The 26,038-nt window shown below is 46.5% G+C and overlaps 1 protein-coding gene across 3 annotated transcripts in view; it reads left to right on the top strand.

Moving 5' to 3' along the window:
• Positions 1 to 17,553: 17,553 nt before the first annotated feature.
• The window catches only part of LOC146799112 (epithelial cell adhesion molecule-like), a 77,455-nt gene continuing 68,970 nt past the window's right edge, over positions 17,554 to 26,038 (top strand). For 2 of the 3 annotated variants that reach the window (XM_085628046.1, XM_085628043.1), the window contains exon 1: positions 18,829 to 19,210. In XM_085628046.1, the coding sequence (XP_085484172.1) occupies positions 19,126 to 19,210 (85 nt within the window). In that variant the 5' untranslated portion in view covers positions 18,829 to 19,125. Of the gene's footprint in view, positions 17,621 to 18,828; positions 19,211 to 26,038 lie in introns of those variants that run through there. The other variant, XM_085628045.1, reaches the window with a different exon arrangement.

Here is a 26,038-nt window from a genome sequence, read left to right as displayed (position 1 = left end):
AAAAAACCTTGCAAATTCACTTAAAAAAACATAGGTTTCACACATGTTATAGTTAGCTGGACATTTCCCTCGTAAAAAACCAATGAAATTCCCCCGTTATAGTTAGTGCAGGCAACTATAACTCACGCGACCGCAATCCTCTGCTGATGACGTCAGATATTACATCACTGATTACATATGTGTCTTTCTGAAAAATAAATATTTGTAATATATGTATAGCTAAAGATTAATGGAAGAAGACATGGGTAAATAGGTGTCTAAATACAGTTATGTAATATCTGACGTCATCAGCAGAGGATTGCGGTTGCGTGAGTTATAGTTGCCTGCAATAACTATAACGGGGGAATTTCATTGGTTTTTTACGAGGGAAATGTCCAGCTAACTATAACATGTGTGAAACCTATGGTTTTTTAAGTGAATATATATATATATCAATCCACTGCCGAATCCTTATCAAACAAAACAGCAAACTGTGGACTCAAAGTTCCTTGCAAAAAGGTGTTTATTTACCTCGTTGGCTTTACCAGACTCTACGCGTTTCGGGGACGCTCCCCTTGATCACGAGTGAAGTCTTTAGTGTTGTTACTCATTTAAATACACCAATCATGTGACTAATGGTAGTAGTTGACAGACTTTCCGATTACATTCACATAAAGCAGGTCAAATAGTCTTTCTCTTCTCAAACCATCCCTTCAAAGCATTATTAAACAACAGTTCTTAATAAAATTAACTGCAACAATGGAAGAATAAAAAAATATACCAAAAACAAAAGTCAAATTAACACATAATGTTAACTTGAACAGAGCACCAAACTGGAGAGGCAAGATATCCTTTGTATTAAGCTCAATGGCTTCAATTAAACTTTATCGATCACAGACCTGAATCTATTGCATGGTCTTATTAACTGTCCAGTTAAGCTCCTCAAAAACCTCATATAATTGTTGATTTAATAACAACTACTCAGATAGTCCCAGTGGACCGAGGTTTCCAAATTTTTTAGATAAACCTATCTAGATTCTATCAAACTTCAATTCATGTCTCTATGCTATTCAAAAATAATGTAAAAAAGTTTTTTAACATTATTTTATAAAAATATTTTAATAGTCACATCTTATTGTGCCAGTGCACTTTGAATTTTATAGATTATTCAGTAAACTACTTATATACTTAACAATCCATCAATATAGGAAACCAACTCAAAAAAATCAATTCAAAAAAATATGAGATACTATATCTCAATTGTCTTCTTCTTCCGTTTTGCAGTTTTATAGTTTTTTTTCTCTAGAAGATAAGGGAAAAGAAGAAAAAAATCAGTGTGTCAATCACCATCCCACATCCCAATCACAAATTAAAAACTATACAAAACACTAGACAAACAAATAAAATCACGTTGCTACAGCAGTTACTCAATAGCTAATCTTAAAAGAGAAAAACACCAGATTTTCTTTTCCAAATATCACTATTCTATACTTCCTTGTTGAATAATTTTTTTATGAACTTTTTAGATTATATAATTCCATAAGTATTCTCTTTATATATGTCTTCCACAAAAGTACATTATCAACATCTACTTCTACTCAACCTAGATGGACCGACAACTCCTCATCACAATTGTGTCCCCCAGGGGCCAAGGTTTGATATTGTATAATAAGCCATGATTCAAGGCGTCTCAACTCCTGGATCCGATTACCCCCTCTGATACTTGAATCAATGGAGTCTAAGACACAGGAGCTTAAAAGATTTTCATTTTGATTGTGTGTCTGTCTCCATTTTTAATAGCTCGTAGATGTTCTAGAACTCGTTTTTTAGCCTTGTGTAGCGTGCTGCCAATGTATGTTTTGTCACAAGGACAGTTTAGAGCATAGACAGCATATTCAGTGTTGCATGAGACATGCTTCCTAATTTCATATGGTTTAACTGTAGTAGAGAATTGGTATTCTTTTCGATTTTTACTATTTTTACATGCTTTGCATTTACGGCATGTAAAAAATCCCCTGATCTCAGATTTATTGGAATTTTTTTTTTTTTTTTTTGTAAAAACCTTTATTGACATTTCAACCAATTACAAGTATGGGCCTACAACCCCCGGGGCCGGCCACTAAGCAGTCAGAGTAACAGAAAGCAAATTTTATCACAGGCGGCACCTCGGGGAGCAGAGTCTCCATGCTAGTATACTCTCGGCCACCGAACAGCCCAAGTAAGAGACCAGGATACAAAAGGTTTTCATTTTATAATAAGGGATGGAAGGATCAGGTGCCGAACAATTTCCCAGCAGCGAAAAATGGCAGGCAGAGTAATAAACGTCAACAATAAACAGCAATCTATCAAGTCAATGGCGCTGAAACAGGAAGTTCAGGATGTGGAGGAATATCACGGCCATTTGCGCCTGCAGTCCCCTGCCCTAAGACCCAGAAAACACCACGGAAATCGAGGCACACATGAAAAAGCAGTGATTAACAGCGAAGGAGTCCTACCATGCTGATCCCAGAGAAGAAAGACAAAGAAGAATAAGAGAAGAAAAAGGAGGCCATGGAAAAAAAGGGTTAAAGACTAAAGAATCCCCTCCCCCAACCCCCCACCCTGCACCTCTGCAGATGAGTACGGCCCCCCCCCCAGCAGTGTGCCTGTCGCCCCAGAACCAGACCCGAAATATAGAAGAAACAGAGAAAAAGAAGTAAGAAAAGAAACCCCACCAGACGGGGGGGTAGAGAGTATTAATAAACTGGAGGAGGGCCTTCAAAACATGCCCCCGGCTTCTCCCTCCCGCACAATATTTTTTCCCCCAAAGCAAACAGTAAACAACGCAAAATCGACCATGTCAAAGAAAAATGGGGAGCATTATGCACCTATTACACTAACAGTTATGCCGTGAGAGCACGCAACCCCTGAGCCCGCCCCCCTATTAGATGCCCACCTCTGAAGGATCAGCCTTATCCTTGGCCACTCTTTGCGAATCTACCCATGCATACCCATCGACCCAGTGCCATGTCCAATGTTACAAGGAAGAGGAGCGTCCAAAAAAGACCAGGAAGCGACACACACATGTAGGGTGGATGTCTCTGAATCCCGACACAGTCAGCATTATGGAGGGTCGTCTTTCCCAGTGCTGCCCCAGGATCTGCACTGCACACAAGGTCCAGGAAGGCGGAATCAGCCAGAGCAGGCGACTGTTGCTTGAGTATTGCCTGGGTCGCCGGATGCTGCGCGTGGGACAAAGCCGCCACCCCCCACTCAGATCCAAAACCTCCGGAACAGACCCGACCCACAGCCAGCCGATCACACGTTGGTACACTGTCCGGAGTTTCCAGCTTTTCCCTATTCACGGGGCGGCCACGACACTGTCCTCCTGTGTGAAGGGTAGCAAGTCCCTGTGTACCTGGGGACAGGCAGGCCGCAACTGTTCCGACGCTGCTGCCACACCATCAAACTTTCTCTCCAATACCCAGGGGCCGTGAACCAAGGTGGAATGAAGGGCACCGAGAGCTTCGAGAAGGTCACCGTACCCCAGCACAGCTCCCAGCGCTCGCTCCGCTACGCTCCTCATAGTCGCACACTCCCAATCTTGCTGAGACCCAGTGTACAGGATGGTAGACTTCGTCCTATCAAGATGTCCGCCGGGTAGGTCCACCCCAGATTGGGACCGGGACTCAGGCACAAGCACCTCAAGTTCCATGTCACTGGAAACAGGGCTCCGGGGGCAGGCAAAAATATATATCCGGTGTGTGGTCACGGGCAACAGTCATCCCCACCTCGGACCCACGCCCGCGAAAATCCAGGAGCAGCCCGCGAGAATCGGGGCGAGTTACGGGCAGCGTCCGGGCAGCCCACCGGCGAAGGCCGAGGCAATTACCGGAGAATCGTGGAATTGCCACCTCGGGCATGCAATCGTTCCGCTACGCTTAGTGGTAGGAACGACCACGGCGAAATGTAGGCCAATATTCGCACCGCTCCGGTAGTCCGACTCCACCCAGTCACCAAAGGCCGTTGTTGTTGAACTGCCGCCCGGCCATGTTGTCCACCCGAGGTCCCGGTTCCAGGGTTGCACAGGCCGCAAACTTCAAATGGACATTTCTCCGGCGGTACCGCCGCCAGAAACTGCAGGATCACACGATCGGTTGCCGCTCTCAGTCACCAACACGGGCATATAGCGCAGGCTAAGGATCTCATGCAGGATATCTGTGCGGGATGCGGAGGTTCACGGAGCCGGGAGCCTACGCTGCCGTCCCGGTCGCCATCTTGGCTCCTCCCCTATTGGAAATTTTTAACTCCAATGTTCTACACAGTGTATCTTTTAAGGATTTGGCCTTTCTAAAGGTTATTTGTGGGAACTGTTCTACTTCGCTGGCAATGTCTTTGTCAGTGCTCAATACTTGCCAGAACTTTCCCAAACCTTTTCTCACTTTCTGCGCCTGTCTATTGAAGGTAGTGATGAACCTTAATCTAGATTGACCTTCTTCACTTTTGCCTTGATTCTTTTCAACTAGACTCAATCTTGATCTTTTATCAACTTCTAGACTCTCTTTTTTGATGATAGATTTACTGTACCCACGTTCGAGGAATCTCTGTGTCATTGTTTCTTTTTCGGACTTGTAACATTCTTCTGTGCTACAATTTCTCTTTGCACGTAAAAATTCCCCTAAGGGGATACTTTGAATCAAAGTACCAGGATGACCGCTACGGGCATGGAGTAAACTGTTGCCCGCTGTCTCTTTCCGAAAGAGACTACTTTCTAGTCTTCCTCCCCTGATTGCAAGTCTAAGGTCAAGAAAATCAATGCTCTCTTTAGAGAACTGATGGGTAAATTTAAGATTGAATGTATTGATGTTTAAGTATTCAACTAAATAATTTGCTTCCTTTTCACTCCCATTCCAGACAACAAAAATTTCGTCAATATACCTTGCCCAGACTACAATTTTGTCTTTCACAATATCTAGCTTCCTCACCACCATTTCCTCCCAGTACCCCAAATAGAGACCCGCAAAACACGGAGCAAAGCAAGACCCCATTGAAGTACCGAGAGTTTGCCTAAAGATTTTGGCATCAAAGGTGAAGTAGTTCTGGGTCAGGCAACAATAAATCATGGAGATAAGCATCTCTGTATGGTGAAAAAATGAAACTGATCTTTCGCTTAAAAAATAACGGCATGCCTGAATCCCCAAATCATGGGGGATACATGTGTACAGGCTGGTAACATCCATACACAGGAGTCCATACTCTTTTTCCCAATCAATATTTTGTATCTTTCTCAGTAAGTCGCCAGTATCTTATAAATATGATGGTAACTTTTGTACAAAAGGCTGTAGGAAAAAGTCCACATATTTCGAGATATTTTCAAAGCAGCTCCCTCTAGAAGACACAATCGGCCGACCAGGAAGATTTTGGAGATTTTTATGAAATTTTGGAAGTAGGTACAGAGCTGGTAACTTAGGAAATTTACAAATGAGAAAGTTGTATTCTTCAATCTCTAACAGCCCCCTATCTTTCCAATCACATAACTGACTCTGAAAAATAGCTGTACAGTTCTCATAATCTTTTTTGTTACTCAATTCATAACTTTCACAGTCAGACAATTGGCGCATCCCCTCATTAATATACATTTCACGAGACATCACTACCACATTGCCGCCTTTATCGGCTTTCTTTATGACTATGGAATTATCACGTCTAAGACTCTCAATGGCAGCTATTTGTTTAACAGACAGATTACTGCCCCCATAACATTTTAGTTTAGAACGTTTAAGGAATTCCTGCATGACACCTTTTGCAAACACATCTATTGCATCATTTTTTATTTGGGGGAGAAAAATCGATTTTGGTTTAAAACCACTCTGTGCACTCATATCAATACATTCCCTTTCTTCAATCAGGTTTCAGATAGGCAGATTAACAGAATTCGTATCATTAGCAAGTTCAACAAGTGTATGTAAGAGATCAACGTCACCAATATTAATTTCACTCGGGATCTCTCTTGGTATACCACCCTTATCTTTGAATCTGGTGGCATACCATTTTTTAATCCTCAACTTGCGGGTAAAGTGGAAAAGGTCAATACGGCTTTGGGTATAATTAAAATCATTAGTAGGGCAAAAGGATAAACCAAGTGAAAGAGTCTCTACCTCTTGGTCGTTCAGTTCACGCTTGGAGATGTTGACCCCAGTTCTTCTCTCCATTATTTCTTTTGCTGCTGGCCCCTTGTTCGCCTTCCCACTGGGCTTCCCAATTCTCCTAATGATGTTGTGTTTCCCCTTCCGACGCCTCTTTCTCCTCTTCCACGCCCTCGATTTCCTTGCTTGTTTGTGGTCATTCTTCCTCTGGCCATCAGTGTAAATTCTGTTAAAATTTTGTCTTTTACTCCTTCATGTTGTGAAATGCTTGATGTATCACTTTCACTAATCACACTCCCTTCTCTTAAACTCTCATTGGGATTTTCAGAAATTCCACTTGCGGGTTTACTTGAACTAGCGCTGTTCGATATTCCCTTTATCGTAGTGTTGTTGCCGCGAAGTTGATCCTATTTATTTGAAAAAGTTAGGATTTGCCCCTTCTGGTAGTCTATTAGATCACGTTGAAATTTCCTTTGTTTTTCACCTCTGATTTCTTCTTCGATTTTGTTTAATTTTGTCCATCTCTGTGCTATATTCATCGTGACTGCATATATCTTTAAGTTGTTTAGTGATGTTCTCAATTTCCTCTGCTAAACGGTCAACGTCTTTCCGTGCATATTTAACCAGGAGCCCCGACATTATTGTTGAACAATTATGATTATTCGCAGCCCAATCGCTAATTAGCTCAGGGTCAGGGTCGCTGAACGTCAGGGTGACAAAGATTCTTAGTCCTCTGGGGAGTCTACCCACATCTATATATTTCTGAAGAGTGGTGGCTTCCCACCACTTGTTTTGTTCTTTTTTCAGCGCCTTCCACAGTTGGTCCCAAAGCTGCTTTTTACTTGGAGTTCCAGCACCATCTACTGTCGGTTCGGTATAGTCAATATCCGTACTTATGAAGTTTTCAAACATTTTCCCTGCTGCCTCGCAGCGTTTCATGTTACGAGATAACGTAATGCGCGATCCGCGCCACTTTACTTGCAAAATCCCCGGTCTCAAACTCTTACCTTCTCGAAACCGGGGAAGCCGCCTGCCTCGGTACGTTGTTAACATTCACACCGCGTCTATCACTTTTAAAGGGAGCTAACTTGTGCTTCAACTTGCGAGCAATGGGGTGCACCTTTATGTCTCAACATTACCAGCAGATGGATTCTCTCCCGACTGGACAAACAGCCCCCCAGCATCTGCAGTGCCCTCACTTCTTTTCTGCGCATTTCCTTTATAAAGTAGGGGAGGGTTCGAAAGCACACCTCTTCACCCCGAGGCAGAAAATATTGCAAACACTTCAACATGGTTACCTTTGTGTTTTAAATGTGCGTCGTTCAGCGCTGTGACGCGTGCTTGTGTGGAGCACGCTGTCTGTGACACTATAGATGAATACAACCACCTGCCTCTTCCTTCAAGCATACAGTCCTGTTTCAATATAACTTATCCGTCCCCCCCTAGCCCAGCCTCCTGCCTTTCGGAGTCTGAAACTACTGTCGCGGCACAACGGTGAGATATATATATATATATATATATATATATATATATATATATATATATATATATATATATATATATATATATATATATATATATATATATATATATATATATATATATATATATATATATATATATATATATATATATTTTATTATTATTTTTCTTGCTCCCTCGCTTAGCATTAAAAATGAATGAATATGCTTCGTTTGTTAGCAAGTTCTCTCTACTGTTTCTGCAAGACCTAGAATGCAAAGTAACATCCTGGACCAAGATTTTGCATTAATGCAACCCTGGCATAGAATGTTGTGGTGGTATTTACTTTCTAATGCAACTCAGGATATGCTATGGAAATTTGACTAAAGTAATGCAACGTAGCACTACACACTACTTTGCATCAGGAGGGTGTTACATGGGAATTTCCATGCTAGGCAATACCCAATCTAGGGTGACCACTTGCCATGGAAGCAATTTTTGGGAAAGTCACTGTAAAATCTCATGACAAAGGGCCAACATTCATGACATTTCAAGACAAAAGGTTAATTTTACAGACATATTGGAGTAGATGAAGCAATAATAGGAAAGTACGTAAATATCTGACTCCAAAATACTTGTATGCTCTTTGTTTCACACAATAAATAGCAGCACTGAGCGAACTTGCACATGTAACAGGACTTACAGATGAAAGAACCAGCAAATATGCACACGGAGCACATTTTGACAGCAGTTGTAAGGGAGAGTTCTCACACGATTGCGCCCCCCTACCACGAATGATAGTAGTGCTCTGTTGATGAAATGGACTTCCAGTTCATAGGCGGTGCTACTGTTGCTACTACTAAGGGAACAGAATGAGCGAAATGTTGAGTAAGTGGTTATATCAAATTTGAGAGCGTAAGTGTGTATGTGGGTGTATTTCACTGTGATTGTTTCTGACAAAAGTAATGTAGAGTTTCAGCCAACCTCCCCTCGATGCGATCTGTTCTGCCTCTGCATCAATCAGCACAGACTCAGTCTCTGGTGGTAGTTTCAAGGTCTTGTACAAGCATTGGCAAAGCCAACAAGTTTGACGTTTACACTCGAGTGCTGACAAAAGTAATACAAATGCCTGCTGCCCGTGCAAAACAATGAATACAGCAATATTATGTGTATACAGTGCATGGGTGACATAAGGAATTACATGTGTAATAATAGCGGATGGAGACACCCAAATAGCCAATAAAAAGGTGAGACTAAAAGGCTTCGGTGGTCAAGTAAAAGATGCGATTGACAATGCCTCATGTCAAGGTTCGAAGCTACTGGCTGAAGAAGGCTGAGACAATGACAGGTCAAACCTAAAAAAACATGATTGAGATGCAGAAAGGGAGAACATGCAACAATTTCATAACTCCCACAAATGTTTATCTCAGTCTCAATCCAAACATGTACCAAACAGAGCACCACCCTATGCTGTACAGCTCATCGTTACCCACTGCGTCGTGTACACTAACCATAGGCACAGTGCACCAACCCACAGGGCACTACTACTTATGGAATAGGGCATCACCACCCTCAGTTCATGAACCTACATTTGGCACATTGTTTCCACCACTCACTGCGCAGTGTACCCCGCCAATGGCATAGTGCACCATGGCACACAGCGCAACGCACGAGCACAGAACAGTATACCATCACTACTGAATCCCTTACTACACTCCACCATTGCTCTCAGAACAGTGAACCACAAATGTGGCACAGTGCACAGCACACCCCAGCCACTGTGCACCATTTGACACTGGAAAACACGTTCTTTGACGCTGCCTAGTTGTCCCCAAATTTGGAAGCATCGTTTCAGATAACACATTTGAATCTTGATGTTACACCCTCGAAATGACCCTCCGTTCATGTCCCCATTTCACTTTTGCAGAACCCTAAAGTAAATCATAGACTTTACCTGGGAATCAAATGTGTATGTTTATGTTTAAAACATGACTAAAGTTGCCTAAGGGCAGTCATCACTGACTTTGATAGACAACTCTACCATATCAAAGAAGGCATTACCATCTACACACCCTTGAGAAGTCCCCATCATTATGGCAGTCATTGTCAGCATCATTTCTAATGTGTTCATTGCAGTTTGACATCCAGACATGGAAGGGAGGTTTCTTCCTCAGGTTGGATCGTAAATCTCCGGTCTATTCACAAGCATGGATGTGCTGAAGAGTAGACGCCATTTTGGACCAGTGTCTCAGTGCCTTACAGAGAATCCTCTTCTCAGGTGGCAGTCAGTCCATGTCATGCAAAATAGGTGATATATGCTCTCTCCTCACAATTACAACTTCTGCCCTTGCTATGAAATTTTGAAGCACCTGTAATTTCCTCAAGTTTATCTTTGAGGTCATCGGATATTATCTCGCGGTCAGAGAAAATATTTTATTGAGCATCTGGAAAGAAGTCTCAGGAGAGAGGCCAGCAACTAAAAAGATAAGGCATCTGAATGATCAGCAGACCTTGGCAAACTGGTGGCACATTGGTGGTGGTGCTTAAAAAATGAGGGCAGGTGCCGGCTTGTCGTGTTACTTGCCCAGTGGTCTGGCCAGGGTATCCCTATATTGAGGCCCGGCTAAAGTTGTTGCCTCATAGGTCAGTTGGCTCCTCAGAAGAACGAAGATCAAAAACAAGACCAGGAAAAGAGGCCACCAATTGGTCAAAGACAGACTTTGATGCCATGAATTAATTATTAGTGTGCACTTATAGGGCCACTGAGGAGAGGGTACTGTGTAGAGAATGCTAGGATTGGCTCGCCAACATCTAAGCCAATCCAAGGTCAACATACACTCTGTGATAACAGTCAACTGTGACGATTGGAGGACGTAGTAAGCAGGGGCATAGCTTCGGGAGGGGGGGTTGTTTGGTGTGTTACACCCCCTAATATAAAAAAATGCTGAGAACTAGTTGTGTACAGGTGCTTTCAGTTGGGTGGGTGAGGTGGCTGTCAGATTTCACCTGGGCTTTTTGCATGCGCACGCTGACTAAAACACGCACACACTATTGCATCTGTTTAAAAGTCCTAAAATGTTTTGATTATTTTATATATTGTGTTTTTCTGACTTACTACTCCTACCAATCCGCATTCCTTTCCCTTTCCACTGTCCCTTAAGCCCCTCTTTGCGCCCTGCTTGTCCCATAATGTATTTTGACATTATATGACAGCGTGATTGTCGGGAAATTTGAAGCTCACCCCCTCAAGCTTACTGGTCATGCTACCCCCCTGGTAGTAAGCCACATGATTGGCTGTCAGGAAGCAGCATTAAAGTTATAGACAACTGTCGTCTGTATAGGATCTTTTATGGGCAACGGACAAGTCTGCTGTTTAACATCTTGTGGCTTGAACTGATTCACGGTAGATAGTGGAACAGTGCTGAAATTATCAACAAGTTATGTCCATTGTCGATAAATAACAGACAATCAACATTTTATTTTTTTTTAAATCGTCTTTATTGGTTTTTCACAGGTTATTCATAATACAATCTGCCAGTTGCGTTATACAGAACAGTACAGTGACATTAACATATGTGACACTTGGGGGTCTATTACGATCCACTCGCCATCGCCCTGGGAAATGGGACCGCCCGCTATGTCTGCGGCGGTCCCGCATGTGCAATTAGGATGCGCCCGCCACACTGGCGGGGGCGCATTCCGCATTTTTTGCATTGCGGCCCCCGGTGCTGTCAGCAGCACCCGCCGCATTCTAAAAAAGGCACTTGTGCATTTGCATGCACAACGTCATCCATGCAAATGCAGGGGGGTACCATAGGTACTCCCCATGTCCCCCACTTACCACCCAACATCCTGGGGGCCCACAACAGGCCCCCAACTGAGGAATCCGCATGCCGCCACGGAAATGCTGCTTCCTGCTGACATTGCAATATGGATGGCGGTGTCTAGCAGACACCACCACCATATTCATCCCTTTTCCGCCCGGTCGACTCGTCGACCGGGTGCAAAAGTGGCAGATGATCTTCCCGTCCGCCGCGGTACCCCCCGCCATCATAATATGGCGGGGGAAGTGGGAGGCGGGCGGGGGATTATGTCAGGCGGATCGCCACTGCCATGCGGGCGGTGGCAATCCGCCCGACATCATAATAGAACCCTTGGTGAGGAACCAGGTTGTATAGGGTGCTGATAACAGACAACAGAAGAAATAAAAGCAATTTCTAATGTTATATGCGTGTCTATATGTGTTATCCAATACATGATTATCAAATAAAAGAGCAAACTATCCGTGGCTCATCCTATTCACACCAACCAAGTCAATAAACACAAAATGATGCGATTTCAGTTAACTCACAGGCACCATGTGGTCTGGAGCATATCTGAGCCAGGGCAGCTGCTTATGTGTATACTTATTAAGAGCCGCAGGCGCAGTGATCATAAACGAAGAGGGGGGTAGGAAGCGTCGCGAGCACTTGCGCTGTCGTACATTCACAGGGGGCAGAGATACTGCCCAGTTCGGCCGAGTCATGCCAGAGGAGGAGTCCCAGCCAACACACATCTATATTTTAGCGCATTGCCACTCACACTCGAAAGCAGTGAGCCGTCTCACTCCTGCGTGGACCCAGGTGCATTCATTTTGCCTTCCACAAATGACAAGCATTCCTGCCAATGCAGGGGAGTATGCTGTAGATGGTCCTGGGGGGCCTCCATTGTTTGCGACGTGTGTTCAGCCACCAGCGCCCTACGGAGGTCCGACAGCCAGATTTGTGTGCTGGGGGGTGCACTCGATTTCCAGGCCATAGCTATCCTCTGCTTTGCAAGGGCCAAAGCTAGGTCGAGAAATGTATTACGGTTTTTTCGCGATGCGTTGAGCTTGGTGACACCCAATAAAAAGTGTAGGCCTTGCACAGGTACTGTAGTGTCAGTTGCTTCCCCCAGCATCATTGCGATCTCATTCCAGTAGGCACCAAGGCGGGGTCAAACAGACAATCAACATTAGGCTCCATTTATGGACATCTGTGTAATTACTGGACTGGTGGGCCCTCTACCTCAGGCAGGTCTTCGAGAGAGCTAGAGGGGCTGCCAGAATGTATCTCTAAAGCTTGACCCGATATTTTTCGTATAATGCAATGTGTATGCAAGTCTTTCATTTCCTCTTTGCTAATGTGAGTTTTAAAATTATTTTCTGGCCATAAAAGGCTAACATGGTCATAGCTAAAGTCTATCTTCCTTTCTGATGCAGCTAAAATGTAGCAGAGCAGGGCAGAAAAGCATTTTACAGGTAAAGGTTGGAGCCTATAATGGTTGTGGTCATTCTGCAGTAAACCCCTTGTAGTATTGTAGCTTTACCTTACCACTGTCAGATGCTCACATGGATTGTATCACCAGAAACCTTGACGGCATTTTAGTGTGTCTGAATGAAGGCCTCCAAGGCTTTGAATCTACCGCTGGTGTTTCTCACAGACCTTCCTGGTAACTACATGGGTAGCAGAAGCTTCTTTATATCAAAGTCCAAGCCAGAAGCCATCATCCTTCGGCTAATACAGCAAGCTGCAACTCGTGTGATACCAAGGTTCACAGAAAGATTAATAATACGTTGTGATACATGTGGGCAGCATGCATCAAAAGTTTTTCCACATACGTCCATTCACCTACCGAGATCCACGCATCCACCTATATCCATCCATCCACCTAGATCACCCATCCACCTGTCCATCCATCAATACATCCAAGCACCCATCGTCATCCATTCATCTATCAATCCATGCACCCAGCAAGCTCCATCCACCCAGCAAGCTCCATCCACCCACCAAGATCCATCCATCCACCTATCCTTCTGTATAGCCATGCATGCACCCATCAGAATCTATCCATTCACCCATCTCTCCATGTATCTATGCCCCCCAGCAAGATTCATCCATTTAAACAGATCTATCTATCCAAGCTCCCATCTGTCCAAACATTTATCCTTCTACTCAGGCACCCATCATCAATCCTTTCATCTATCCATCCATGCAATAAGAAAGATCCATCCATTCACTCACTAAGATCTATCCATTCACTCTGACCTATGCATTACCCCATCTATTCATCCTTTCACCTATCCATCCTTGCACTCACCATGATCCATCCATCCTCCCATCTGCCATTCATCTTTTAATCCATCTGTCCACCAAGATCCATCCATTTATCCAGCTCCATCGACCTAAGGGCCCATTCGTCCATCAAGTGTCTGCCTCTTCATCCGTCCATCCATGCAAGCCACATGTACATTCATCCACCAAGGTCCCTCCATCTATCAATCCATCCATCCATCCTCCTCACCAAACCACTCATCTATCCACCCATCCTCTGGCCTCTCCATTCATGCCTACACTCTCCATCCATCATCCACCTCCCATCCATCCATCCATCCATCCATCCATCCAAGCATCCCTCTGTTCATCCATCCATTCTCCCATCCCTGTGTTAACCAAACCATTCATCAATCCTTACACCTATCTACCTCAAAAGATAGTAGAAACATCAACATGCGTAAGTTAAATATAAACCTGCAATGTAAGTAACAATTGTAGCCAAATTGTATGAGAGGAAAAAGATGGTCAACCAATTGGAACCACCCATGGTGTTTGACACAAATCCCTTTCTGAAAAGCGTCCCTTTCTAGTACAAAACCTATGCTTGATAGAATGCGCATTCCCTTGCACTAAGGTGCAAGTGTGCGTGTGTTGGTGTATGGCAGCCTGAAGTGTGCGAGTCCTGGGAGAGAGGAAAACACCAGGATATCATAGGCAGAGGCGCAACCAGAGCCAAATTTCGGGGGGGGCTGAGCAAAAATTTCGGGGGGGGGGGCTGAACTTTAAGCAATAGGCAGAGTGGAGCTCCAGGGGCTCTTAGAAGGGGTGAAACAACAGCGAGGCCTCATTAACATGCAAATGGTCTTTTAAAGACCTGTGAAGTGCTCGGGTGCGGCTGCTTTTTTGCCCGGGAAGGTGTCTCATCCCGGGCTGCCACACACGACGGGGGGGGGGGGGGGGGGGGGGGGGCTGAAGCCCTTTAAGTCCAATGGGTGTTGCGCGCCTGATCATAGGAATATGGACCTGTTTGCTCTCTCCCTTTCAAGCAGCGCAGCGCACATTCTGTGGTTCCTGTACAGCGTGAAAAGTTACTATTTCTGCCCCATCGACTGCCTCAGCCACTCTCGACGATGGACTTGGGAACCCGGAGAGCACGGGCTGAGCGAATGGAAGTGATTTGATTGGCAGAACTCCATGATATGATGGCGAACCTGCCTTGGCCTGTCAAGTATTTGAGCTTTTAAACAACGTTTGAGTGAATTAAGTTATCCTGTTGTGCAGGGCTGGCCTTTAGAATAGGTGAGCCGGGCCCATGCCCAGGGCGTCGACGTTAAGAGGGGGGGCGGGGGGGGGGGTCAAGGAGCTGTCTCCATGCAGGGCATGCAGCAGTCTCACTCTTATGTGGCTCTAGTGATTCAGCCCATATTGTGTTTAATTCTTCTGTTTTTTTCTTGTACAGGCTCCTAATTAAAATCTTCTCGCTTTCCCTCTACCCCATCTCATTTACAGTTTGGCATTTGCAGGAAAGAGCTGAGCTGTGGCTGATTCTGGTGAGAATGGGAGAGGTGTGGACAAGTTTGTAGAATCAGTCAAGGTCCGACCCTGAAAACAATAGTCCGACCCCCCAACACCACACCGCCCCCCCCCCCCCCGGTCACATGTTACTTAGCAGCGGCAAGGAAGTAATGGCCAGACAGGACAGGGGGCAGACGGGCAGTGAAGGCTGTCGTGAGTGCACGCGGGTGTTCAAGTGAGGGGGTTAAAACATTTTTTTTTAAACTTAGCTGGCCGGGTGCCGCGTCGCTTCTGCTCGTGGCCGGGTACCGCGTTTGGCATTTTTCTGCTGCTTTCCAGGGACAGGAACAGGCATCCTCCCTCCTCTCCCCTAAGCCAATCACAACGCTGCAATGGCAGTGTTGTGATTGGTGCGGACAGCGCAGGGAGAGAGAAGCAGAAACATAAAATGGTATTGTATTTAAAATACCATTTTATGTTTCTGCTTCTCGCACAGGGAGAAAGCAGTGGGGCGACGCTCCTCTGCCCTAATGGAGGAGCCCCTGTCTGCAGCCGGACCTCTAGGCCCAGATTCTGAAAGGTTTAGCGCCGGCTAACCTGAAGCCAAACCTATGTGAGCATTAACAAACCAATATTAATGTTGGTCATTGGTTGGTATGGAAAAGTGACGCAAAGCAGCGCAAAATGCTGCTTTGCATTACTTTGCACCAGGCGGGCAACTAGTAGGGTGACCAACTGGCATTGGTGCAAATTCAGGACGGTGAGAGTAAAAATTCAGGACAAAGGGTCAAAATTCAGGACACAAATTCAGGACAGGAGGTCAAAATTCAGGACAATAGGTACGTTTTACAGACACATCAGAGGAGGTCGCGCAATAGTATATAAGTAAGAGCCCAGCCATATCCAAACATATTCAACCATTTGCAAACCTATCCATCATGTATCCTTCCATCTATCATTTCACTCATCCATCCCTTCATCCATCCCTTCACTCATCCATCCATTATCCATCCATCCACCCTTTCACCCTATCCATCTGTACACTCATCCATCCACTCTTCTACCCATCCATTCACTCATCCATCCATCCAGCCATTTACCCTTTCACTCATCCAGCCATCTTTTCACTTACTCATCCATCCACCCAGTCACTCATCCTTCCACCCATCCACCCTTTCAGTCATCTATCCATCCTCCCTTTCTCTCGCCATCGACCCTTTCACTTAGCCATCCTTCATTCCATCCATCCACCTACCCATCCATCTACTCATCCACTCATGAATCCATCCATTGACCCTATCACTCATCCATCCTTTCTCTCATCCATCTATCCTTTCATTCCTTCACTCATCTATTCATCCTTTTGTCCATCTACCCCCCTTTCACTCATCCCTCCATCCACCCTTGCACTTATCAATTCATCAATCCATCCATCATTTCACTCATCCATCCACCCACTCACTCATCATCCACCTTTTCACTCATCCATCCACCCTTTTACCCATCCAGCTACCCTTCCACCCATACATCCAGCTATTTACCTTTTCTCTCATTCATCCTTCCACTCACTCATCAATCCATCCATCCTCTCTCATTATCCATCTATTCAATCTTTCATTCATCCATTCACCCTTTCACTAATTCATCCAGCCATCCACCCATCCCTTCACTTACTCACTCGCCCACCTTTTCATATTAATTTTGAGGTGATCCTTTTTGAGAAGAGGCCCATCATGAACTTTACTCTCGCTGCAGGAGCCATTCCAGGACTGGGACAGGATCCACCACAAGGGGAGGGGGCAGGAGCCATCATAGGCGGGGGAACAGGATCCACCAGGGTGGGTATGCAGTATTCTAGTATCATCTTGGTCTCTTCCAGGGTGGGGTAGGGCTCCTCACCCCCTCCTGGACAAGACAAGAGACGACAGGCTCTCTTTCTAAAATGTTAGTTTTGCCATCCCCCACTGTGATGTACAGTACTTAAAGGAGATACTCCAAGAGAACTGATTTAACTGATTGTCCTCCATAGTTTGTTAATCAGTGTGGGTGTGTTTGTGCCATTTCTTTATTTTATTACATTATAGACTGCATGTTTGAAGAACCAAGGTTTGCTTACAATTTAGTGACAGTAATTAAGCTCTGTGAAGAGAACCACGTGCCGCCTCGGTGTAATCAGGGCCGGTTCTACGATTTTTGGGGCCCTGGGCAGAAAGGGAATGTGTGAGGCCCCTCTAAATTGCAGAGACATGACGCATTCAGGGCTGTTTGCATCTGAATAGATGCTCCTGAAGCTGCAGCCCCTCCCTCTCAGTCACCTTCAAACACCTCTTAACAGCTCATCAAGGGCGGAAGGTGTGAGGGTTGCCATCCCGCTGTGCCTCTCCAATGCTGCTGGGTAGATGAGCTTTGGTTCTGCATCGGAGTCTGTTACACCCGACCTCAGCAGCATCGGCGTCAAGAAGGGAGGTGGGTGGAAGCTGTGCCTAGGTTTGTGCGAGCGGTGCCCGGTTAAAATTACGGACAAATGCCGTCCGTTAAAGAATCCTTCACGGACAACGGACAGACGGCCGAAATTACGGACTGTCCGTGAAATTTACGGACGGTTGGTCACCCTAGCAACTAGAACCCAATTTCGGGGGTGGCTGTAAAACATTTCGGGGTGGGGGGGGGGGGGGAGCTAAGTCTTCCAGCCATAGGCAGAGTTGCTGTAAGAAGGGGTGAAAACACAACAAAAGCTTCATTAACGAGTAAATGGTCTTTTAAAGACCTGTGACGTACTCGGGTCCGGCTGCAATTAGATGGACGCCAGCCTGCACCAAGGGGGGGTTACATGTGCGTTCCCATGCAACCACCCATGCTTTGTGACGCCAAACCCGATCTACAAACATTAGTAGACCAGGTTAAGCACCCAAAATTAATGCAGCTGGAAAGCAGGCGTTAAAAGGAGAAATGTTTTATATCTCCTTTCTTTTCCTATTTTGCAAGCTTGCTGCACTGTGCAGCACACATACAAAGTAGGAAAAGGTTTTAAACTTGTCTAGCCATAGTATTTAGTACATAAAAGTTACCCTTCCTTTACAATACCTGTGGTAGACTCCCACGCACCCTAGCACTCTGGCGCTAAGGTGTGTGCCTAGCGCTCGGCAGCTGAAATCAGCGCCTGCGCTAGGGAGAGGGAAGGAGAGACCCATATGTCTGTAAATATGGCACTCTGCTCTTGTCATGCAACGCAGCATTTTTGGCTGCTGCGCTGCGTTCTGTGACACCTTTCAGAATCTGGGCCATAAATTCTTATTATTGTTATCTAAACTTCTTATATCTTTCTGGTCACATAATGCTAACAAATAGGAACCTGCTGTGCTACTCGAGTAGTGATATTTTATTAAGTTACACAGCTTCTCTTTGGGCTGTAGCCTTCACAGTTTTTTTGCTCCTCACTATAAATACAGGATTTCAAGTGCCAGGATGCAAAGAAAGCAGATATTTGCTAAATTAATTGAAATAATGGTTTGCTGCTTGTATATCTCAAGTTACAGGCTCAATTAGGCTGAAAAACAGGGGACTAAGGGGCGCCAAATTTGGTTCTGCCCAGGGCGCTGTCTGACCAAAGCCCCTGCTGTTGAGAAAGATGTCATTCTCTCTGATCCCAGTTCTGACTGAAGGGTTGCTGGCTCTTGCACCTACCGCCAGCTAGTCTATTCAGTGACCGACCCCTCCCACCAGGGGTCGCTAATGTGTTCCAGCTCATATTACTGTATTTCTAAGTAGGCTAATGCCCTGATTTGTTTCACCTTGCAAGATATGTGCCACCACAAGCGCCAAATAATAGTGCCCGGGGGACATAATGGCAAACTGGGGCTGCAGCCACCCGTGACCGGCAGCGCGAGCTAGGAGGCACCCAGAGGGCCGAGGGGAGAGAGGGGACTTGGCGCTGCAGGGTCCGGCTGGCTGTGCTCGAGCCCCTGCTTCTTATGGCCGAGGGAAGGAGAGAGCTGCACGGACTCGTCATTGCCATCCTTGTTTTGGGGAGCCTGCCCTCGGTCTGTCCGGTGCCAGGTGAGTGCGCAGGGCTGAGCCGCAACCAGGCACACTCGCGGCCCCTATAGGAAGTCTGGCGGCCTCTCCTGTGTGTTTAACTATCAGCCGCTGCCACCGACGGCTTCCAGTGACAAACTGAGCGGCGTCTTATTGCGCAGAGAAATAAAGCTTCGGGGGCGGGAAACGGCCTCCAAGGCCAGACGGAGAAGTCGGTGTGACCGGTGTGGAGGCAGAGGTCAGTGCGCCCTCTTCCAGGCAGAGGTCAGCGTGACCAGTGTAGAGAAGTCAGTGTGCCCTGTTACAGGCAGAAAGAAGTCACTCAAGTCAGGGTGTCCTGTTACAGCCAAAAATCAGTGTGCCCTGTTACAGGCACAAGTCAGTGTGCCCTTTTACAGGCAGAAGTCAGTGTGCCCTGTTATAGGCAGAAGTATGCGTGGCCGGTGTTGAGGCAGAGGTCAGTGTGTCCTGTTACAGCAGGCAGAAGTCAGTGTGTCCTGTTACAGGCAGAAGTCAGTGTGTTGTATTACAGGCAGAAGCCAGTGTACTCTGATACAGGCAGAAGACAGTGTGATCTGTTACAAGCAGAAGTCAGTGTGTGTATTACGGCAGAAGCCAGTGTGCTCTGATACAGGCACAGGTCAGTGTGTCCTGTTACAGGCAGAAGTCAGTGTGTTGTATTACAGGCAGAAGCCAGTGTGCTCTGATACAGGCAGAAGTCAGTGTGTCCTGTTACAGGCAGAAGTCAGTGTGTTGTATTACAGGCAGACGTCTGCGTGACCGGTGTCGAGGCAGAGGTCAGTGTGTCCTCTTACAAGGCGAGGGCAGTGTGCCAGTGAAGAGCCGGAGAGCAGTGTGCCCTCTTACAGGAAGGAGACAGTGTGTCCGTAAAGAGGCTGAAGTCAGTGTGCCCTGTTACAGGCAGAAGTCAGTGTGTTGTATTACAGGCAGAAGTCAGTGTGACCGGTGTCGAGGCACAGGTCAGTGTGTCCTCTTACAAGGCGAGGGCAGTGTGCCAGTGAAGAGCCGGAGAGCAGTGTGCCCTCTTACAGGAAGGAGACAGTGTGTCCGTAAAGTGGCTGAAGTCAGTGTGTCTTCTTGCAGGCTGGAGGCAGTTGCACGTGCAGGGGCAGAGGTCAGAGTGCCCTCTCACAGGCAGAAGTCAGCACGAGAGGGCTTATATGTCTGAGCTTGGCGTGCAGGAGGGACTCTTTATGTACACACCTGTGGATGGAAGCTCTGCCCGTGTCACAACAAATAACTTACAAAGTGTTTCCTCCTGGCTCCAGGACAATACACGACACAGGAATAAAAACTTACCCCACTGATGGCCATGCTCCATGCCCAGGTCTTTATTGCATACACGATCCTTATTACAGAGGGGAGGCTGAGGCCACCGTCTCACCCGCTACAGTTATAGTCAATCTATTGAAAATGACCCGTCCAAGGCCAGCCAGAGTAGCTGCAGAGAAGCATCACTCCTGACGCATGCAACCCCTCAGCTGCCCACGGGGCCATCCGAAGTGCTCTCCGCTTACTGTAAGGTCATGCAGGCTCCATCCAGCACATCAGGTTCTGCCCATGCACGCCGTACAATTATGTTGCCATTAAGCAGTCATGATCACCCATTATTCAATTTTTTTTAATCAATACATTTCAGTGAGGTTTTGTATGACTCAAAAATACATAATTGATGGAAAGATTCATTTATCATTAACAAAAAGAGGGAAACTCCCCCGACACATTACACCACGTCAATTCCTTTGTTCTTGAAGACTTATCTCAGTAAATGGTTAGACGATATTCGGTGTGGTCCTATTGTCTCCACCGCTATCTCCCGTTTCAGTCACAGTATTGTGTGTCACAGTTAAAGACTGACTATCTTAATCAAAAAACCTTAGTGCCCTCATTCTAGGGGGAACAAAGCAAAACCAAAGGGGATGATGAACGGAGTATTGAACATTGCAAGCACTCGCCCCCCGTCAACTGATCTGGGTTTAATTCATCATCATTCTTTAGCTCACTCCGCCACCCCAGTTCAGACATAGCCATATGCAAATCAGTCTGACCCTGTGCCTCATGGGAACAGTCCAGCCCGAACTGCCAAGCCATGCCTTCCCTGGACCGGAAACAAACATCTTGGGACCGGTTTCTGGCTAATCAGCCATCATCAGCCAGGCTTGCTTGAATCCAGTGGCAAAGTGAGCAAGGGACCCACGTCTGGGCATACCCTGCCAACTTAGGGCGAACAAAGCAAAACCAAAGGGGATGATGGACGGAGTGTTGAACATTCTAGGGGACCTTGTCAGTCCTCCCTGCTATTCTGCCATGCACAGCAGCACCGTTGCTAGACCCTAATAACATTGTGTCTCTGCCTCTGTCTTTGTCCTCGTGGTCAGTGGACTTTTCCAAAGCCACGGTTTCTCAAATGTGCCAGCACCACCCGCGCCATTTCGGGCTTATCGGTTTACTCCAGTGTTTAGCAATAGTCATCCTCGCTATAAGCTGATAAGTCAGTCGCCAGTTACACAATATTTCCCCATGTGAAAATCTACCGGCCGTAGCCCCAGAATCGTCATGTCCGGGTCAGTTGGTACTGATGAGACACCTGTAGTTTCTGTTATGGCAGTCAACACTTCTTTCCAAAATTGTGGTAGCTTTGGACATTCCAATCACTCACCGGGCCACAACCCCTCCAGCACTCATTCGTAGCTGTGTGTAGGACCATCTTGTGTAGCTTTTCAGGTGTTAGATACCACCCTGCCATGATTTTTAACACTCATTCTTTAAGGCGTACTGATAGGTTATATTGATATATACCTCTCTGTAGCTTTTCCCATCTTTTAAAGAGTATGTTATGTTGCAGCGCCTTAGCCCATGTAAGCATATACTATCAGGAGGGCATTATCTGTGGGGACCTTAAAATGTGTAAATGGCTGATATCCACCGGTTGGCACCATGGAAGTGGTGAGCTGTTGTTCCTCTTGTGAAAGTGGCTGCATAGCAGCCTCCTTTATCCGTGATTGCAGAACCCAGTGACGAATCTGCTGATAGCGAACCTTTCCTGTTCAGGGAGGGTATATATGTTCCACCAGTCTACACATGATCTAATCTCTAAGTTTAAAAACATGCCCACTATCACGTGGCAGTCCCCTGCTCTCCAATACAGATGGGAACTCAGTTCTAGTGCTGGTGTAAAGTCTGGGTTAACTAGTATGCATGCACGTCATTTAGGGGTTTGCAAGAGTCGTGGCTGCAACCCCTGGCTTGCCCCTTGCGACCCTGAGACTGCATTTATGACCCCTGGCCTCAGAGGTTGCACAATCAGTGGCAGGAACACAGGAGCATCTCATTCTTATGGACATCTGTTGGGGCTCTTATCTCCTTGAGTTTTTGTCAATTTGTATTACTCTAAAAGTGAATAATAATATATTATTCACTATTAGTGTATTAAAAAATGGAGTACAATTAGCTGCAATAGGACCCTCCCTAGCAGCTGAGGTAAGTAAAAAATGCTTTTAAATGCATGTGTGAGTGAACGTTAAGATCAAATGTGTGACGTCACTTCCTCTACCCTTGGCCTTTTATTGAATAGACGTTCCTGCTTGTATGGGAGTTAGAGGAGAGGGGACTATTGCAATGATATGTTTAAGAGCCACTAAGAATGTACTAGTGATTTGGCTACATTATGCATTCTGCGGCCTCTGTTTACATGACATCTAAATCATATCCCATAAAGATCTAATTATTGGCCTGTCCACATGGAACCAGTTATTAGTTGACTCCCTATTAGACTATAATTCACAGTCGTGCTGCCCTGTAATCATTTTCTATGTGTGGAAAACTAGGCCTCGTTTCTCTCTTGGTGTTAGTAATATTTTCCTAGCTACTCTTGGGGTTTTAGCCTGCCAAACAAACTTTGGGTTCGGAGAGGAACCCACAGTAGTATGACTCTCTGTGTTAGACTGGTGAGGAAGGAGCGGATCCATTCCAGGGCTGTATCGTGGATGCCAGCAACGTGGAGTCATAGGGTGCAGTAAGAGATGGTCTTGAAGGTGGGCGAGAGGTCCTGGAGGATGAGTGCTATGGTCTCACCTCTGTCGAGGAGGGCGGTCTCGGTGCTGTTGTTGCTTCGGAAGCCGGATTGGGAGAGGTCCAGTATGTGGTTCACTTTGATGAAATTGGAAAGTTGGGCATTGGTGGCCTTCTCGATGACCTTGGCTGCGAAGGGGAGAAGTCTGTTGTTCTTGAGGTCCATTGGGTCAGCAGAGGGATTCTTCAGCAAGGGGTTGATCTCTGCATGTTTCCAGTCTTCCGAGAAGGTGGCACAGTAGATGGAGCAGTTGATGGTGCAGCAGAGTTCGGGGGTGATGTTGGTGTCTGCTCTTTTGAAGATGTGATGCGAGCAGGGGTCCAAGGGTGCTCCTGAGTGAATGCTCTTCATGATCTTGAGGGTGTCGTCCGTGCTGAGGGGATTCCAGTTGAGGAAGATTTTTTGAGGTCCGGCGTTGTAGGGTGTGGTGGTTGCAGCTGGGGTGGGAAGGTCTTGGGTAACGATGCTGTCAAAGCTCTCGTATATCTCCTTAATCTTGCAGTGGAAATAGGAGCTGCTGATGTTGCACAGGTCTTGGAAGGGGTGGATGTCTGCTGTCTCTGTGCTGGGTCTGGTGAATTATTTGGCCACGGCTAAAAGTTATTTACTATTGAGTGCATCAGCATTGATTCTTTCTTGCAGGGCTGCTTTCTTCGTTGTTCTGATGAGGTGGTGGTGTTTGGTGACAGTGGTCTTGAATGCTGAGAGGTCTTCCAGGGTCTTGCTGCTCCCCCATCTCTTCTTGAGTCATCTACAGGTGCTTCTGGACTCATTAAGGGCGGGAGAGAACCAGCTGGCTTTCTTGAAGTGTTCCTTTCTTGGGGCAGTCTTGACGGATGCCAAAGAGTTGAAGCAGTTGGAGATCCTTTGGTGGAGGCTGCATGCTGATGTATTCACGTCTGTGGATGTCGTTGGAGGGGTTTTGCTGAGGGAGGTGTTGAGCTGTTCTTCAGTGACCTTGTTCCACCTTCTGTGACAGTAGAGATGGGGTGGTGGTGTACGGTGGGTTTGGTGAAGTAAAAAGTGGACGGAGCGGTAGTTAGTCCACTGGAGCTCGGTGGTGTAGCTGAAGGTGGTGATTTCGCTTGCGGAGAAGACGGGGTCGAGCATGTGTCCTGCTGAGTGGGCTGGAAAGGTGACCAGTTGTTTGAGTCTGATGGTGGCGAGGTTCTCTAGCAGGGACCAGGTGTTTTTACCATTGGAGTTGTCTAGGTGAAAGTTGAGGTTGCAGAGGAGGATGTAGTCTGTAGAGGCGAGGGCGTGGAGTGTGATGAAGTCGATGATGGAATCGCTGAAAGGTGGACGAGGTCTCGGGAGGGTTCTGTAGACAAGGGTGCCGCAAAGGGTGGTGTCCGGGTTGGTCTAGACCTAGAAGTGGAGATGCTCCTTGTTGCTAGAGAGGTCGTCCTCGTGGGTGGTGAGGTGGAGGGTGCTTTTGTTTACGATGGCGATGCCTTCCTCTGGTTTGTTGACGCGGTCCTTGTGGATGATCTTGTAGCCGTCTTGGATGGCAGTGGTGATGTCCGGGGAGGAGGAGGAGGAGTTCATCCAGGTGTCCGTGAGGAATGCGATGTCAGGGTCAACGGAGTCGAGCAGATCCCAGATCTCCACGGCGTGTTTGTGGAGGGAAGGTGCGTGCAGCAGGATGCAGTTGAGGCGGCTGGTGTTTGTCGGTCGTGCGATTGGTGGGACTGGTGTGAGGTGGCAAGTGAAGGAGCAGCTGCAGACCCAGTTGGGTCTGGTGGCTCAGTGGACTAATGTGTCCATTGCAGGGGTCTGTGTTCGACCTCATGGTCACAGGTTCAAATTTCGACGGGTCCACTCAGCCTTTCATCCATCTGAGGTTGATAACATGAGTACCATTGAGTTGGGTAACAATAAACATCTGTTATTTAGCGCCAAGATACCTCCGGGTGAACGTGCGCTTTACAAATACACATGTTATGTTATGTTATGTTCTGGCAGGAGACAGGGCTTTGAGTTCCCATCGGTGATGTCTGGCTGCAGAAGGAGTGGCGTCTGGTGTTGAAGGCATGTAGGATGCTGGCGTTGTAGCGGTGGATGGTCCGAGAACCAGGGTCCATGGCGCTGGGCGCGGTCCAGGTGCAGACTAGTTTGCCTTTGGCACACCAGCGGCAGACCCGCTGCATGCGGACGTGCTGTAGTCGCCATTAAGTAGTTTGCAGGGGTGGGCTGGACAGTTGAGAGGTGGGAAATGTGGGGAGTGGGAAAATGGCACTAGTGGCAGGTAGGGCCGTGGGGGATCGCAACAGAGGGTAAAAAGAAGCAGAGAAGATAAATGACCAAAAAGTGGAAAAATTGCAAAAAAGTGGCAGAGTACACAGCAGAATGGAGGAGGGCCTCGAACTACTGACCAGTGGGTCAACAGCAGCCAAAAGGGCAGCAGCTACTAGGCGGAGCTGTGCAAGGAAGGGAATCGTCCACTGTCAAGATCAGCCAAGAGCCTTTGTAGCAAATCTGTCTAAGCATGGATTTGTGAGAAAACAACTGTGAGTTTTCTCAGATATTTAAAGTTCCATATTTTTCTGATGCATATGGTGGAGGCAACAGAGGGTACATTCTGTGCTCAGATAATGTACTGTGTTTTTCGGTGGCAAACACGTGCATCAGGAACAACTACAGGCTAGTCTGTGTAACAATGCAGCTTAGGAGCAGCAATGTATAAATCTTAGCGTTCAGCAAGTAAATAAAAGTGGCAAATTTGGTTCAGACACGGTGACAGACACACCTTATTA

This window comes from Triturus cristatus, chromosome 9, assembly GCF_964204655.1.
Source record: "Triturus cristatus chromosome 9, aTriCri1.1, whole genome shotgun sequence".
Lineage (NCBI taxonomy): Eukaryota > Metazoa > Chordata > Amphibia > Caudata > Salamandridae > Triturus > Triturus cristatus.
The sequence above is the reverse complement of the archived record's forward strand: the minus strand, read 5'-3'. Positions and strand labels throughout refer to the sequence as shown.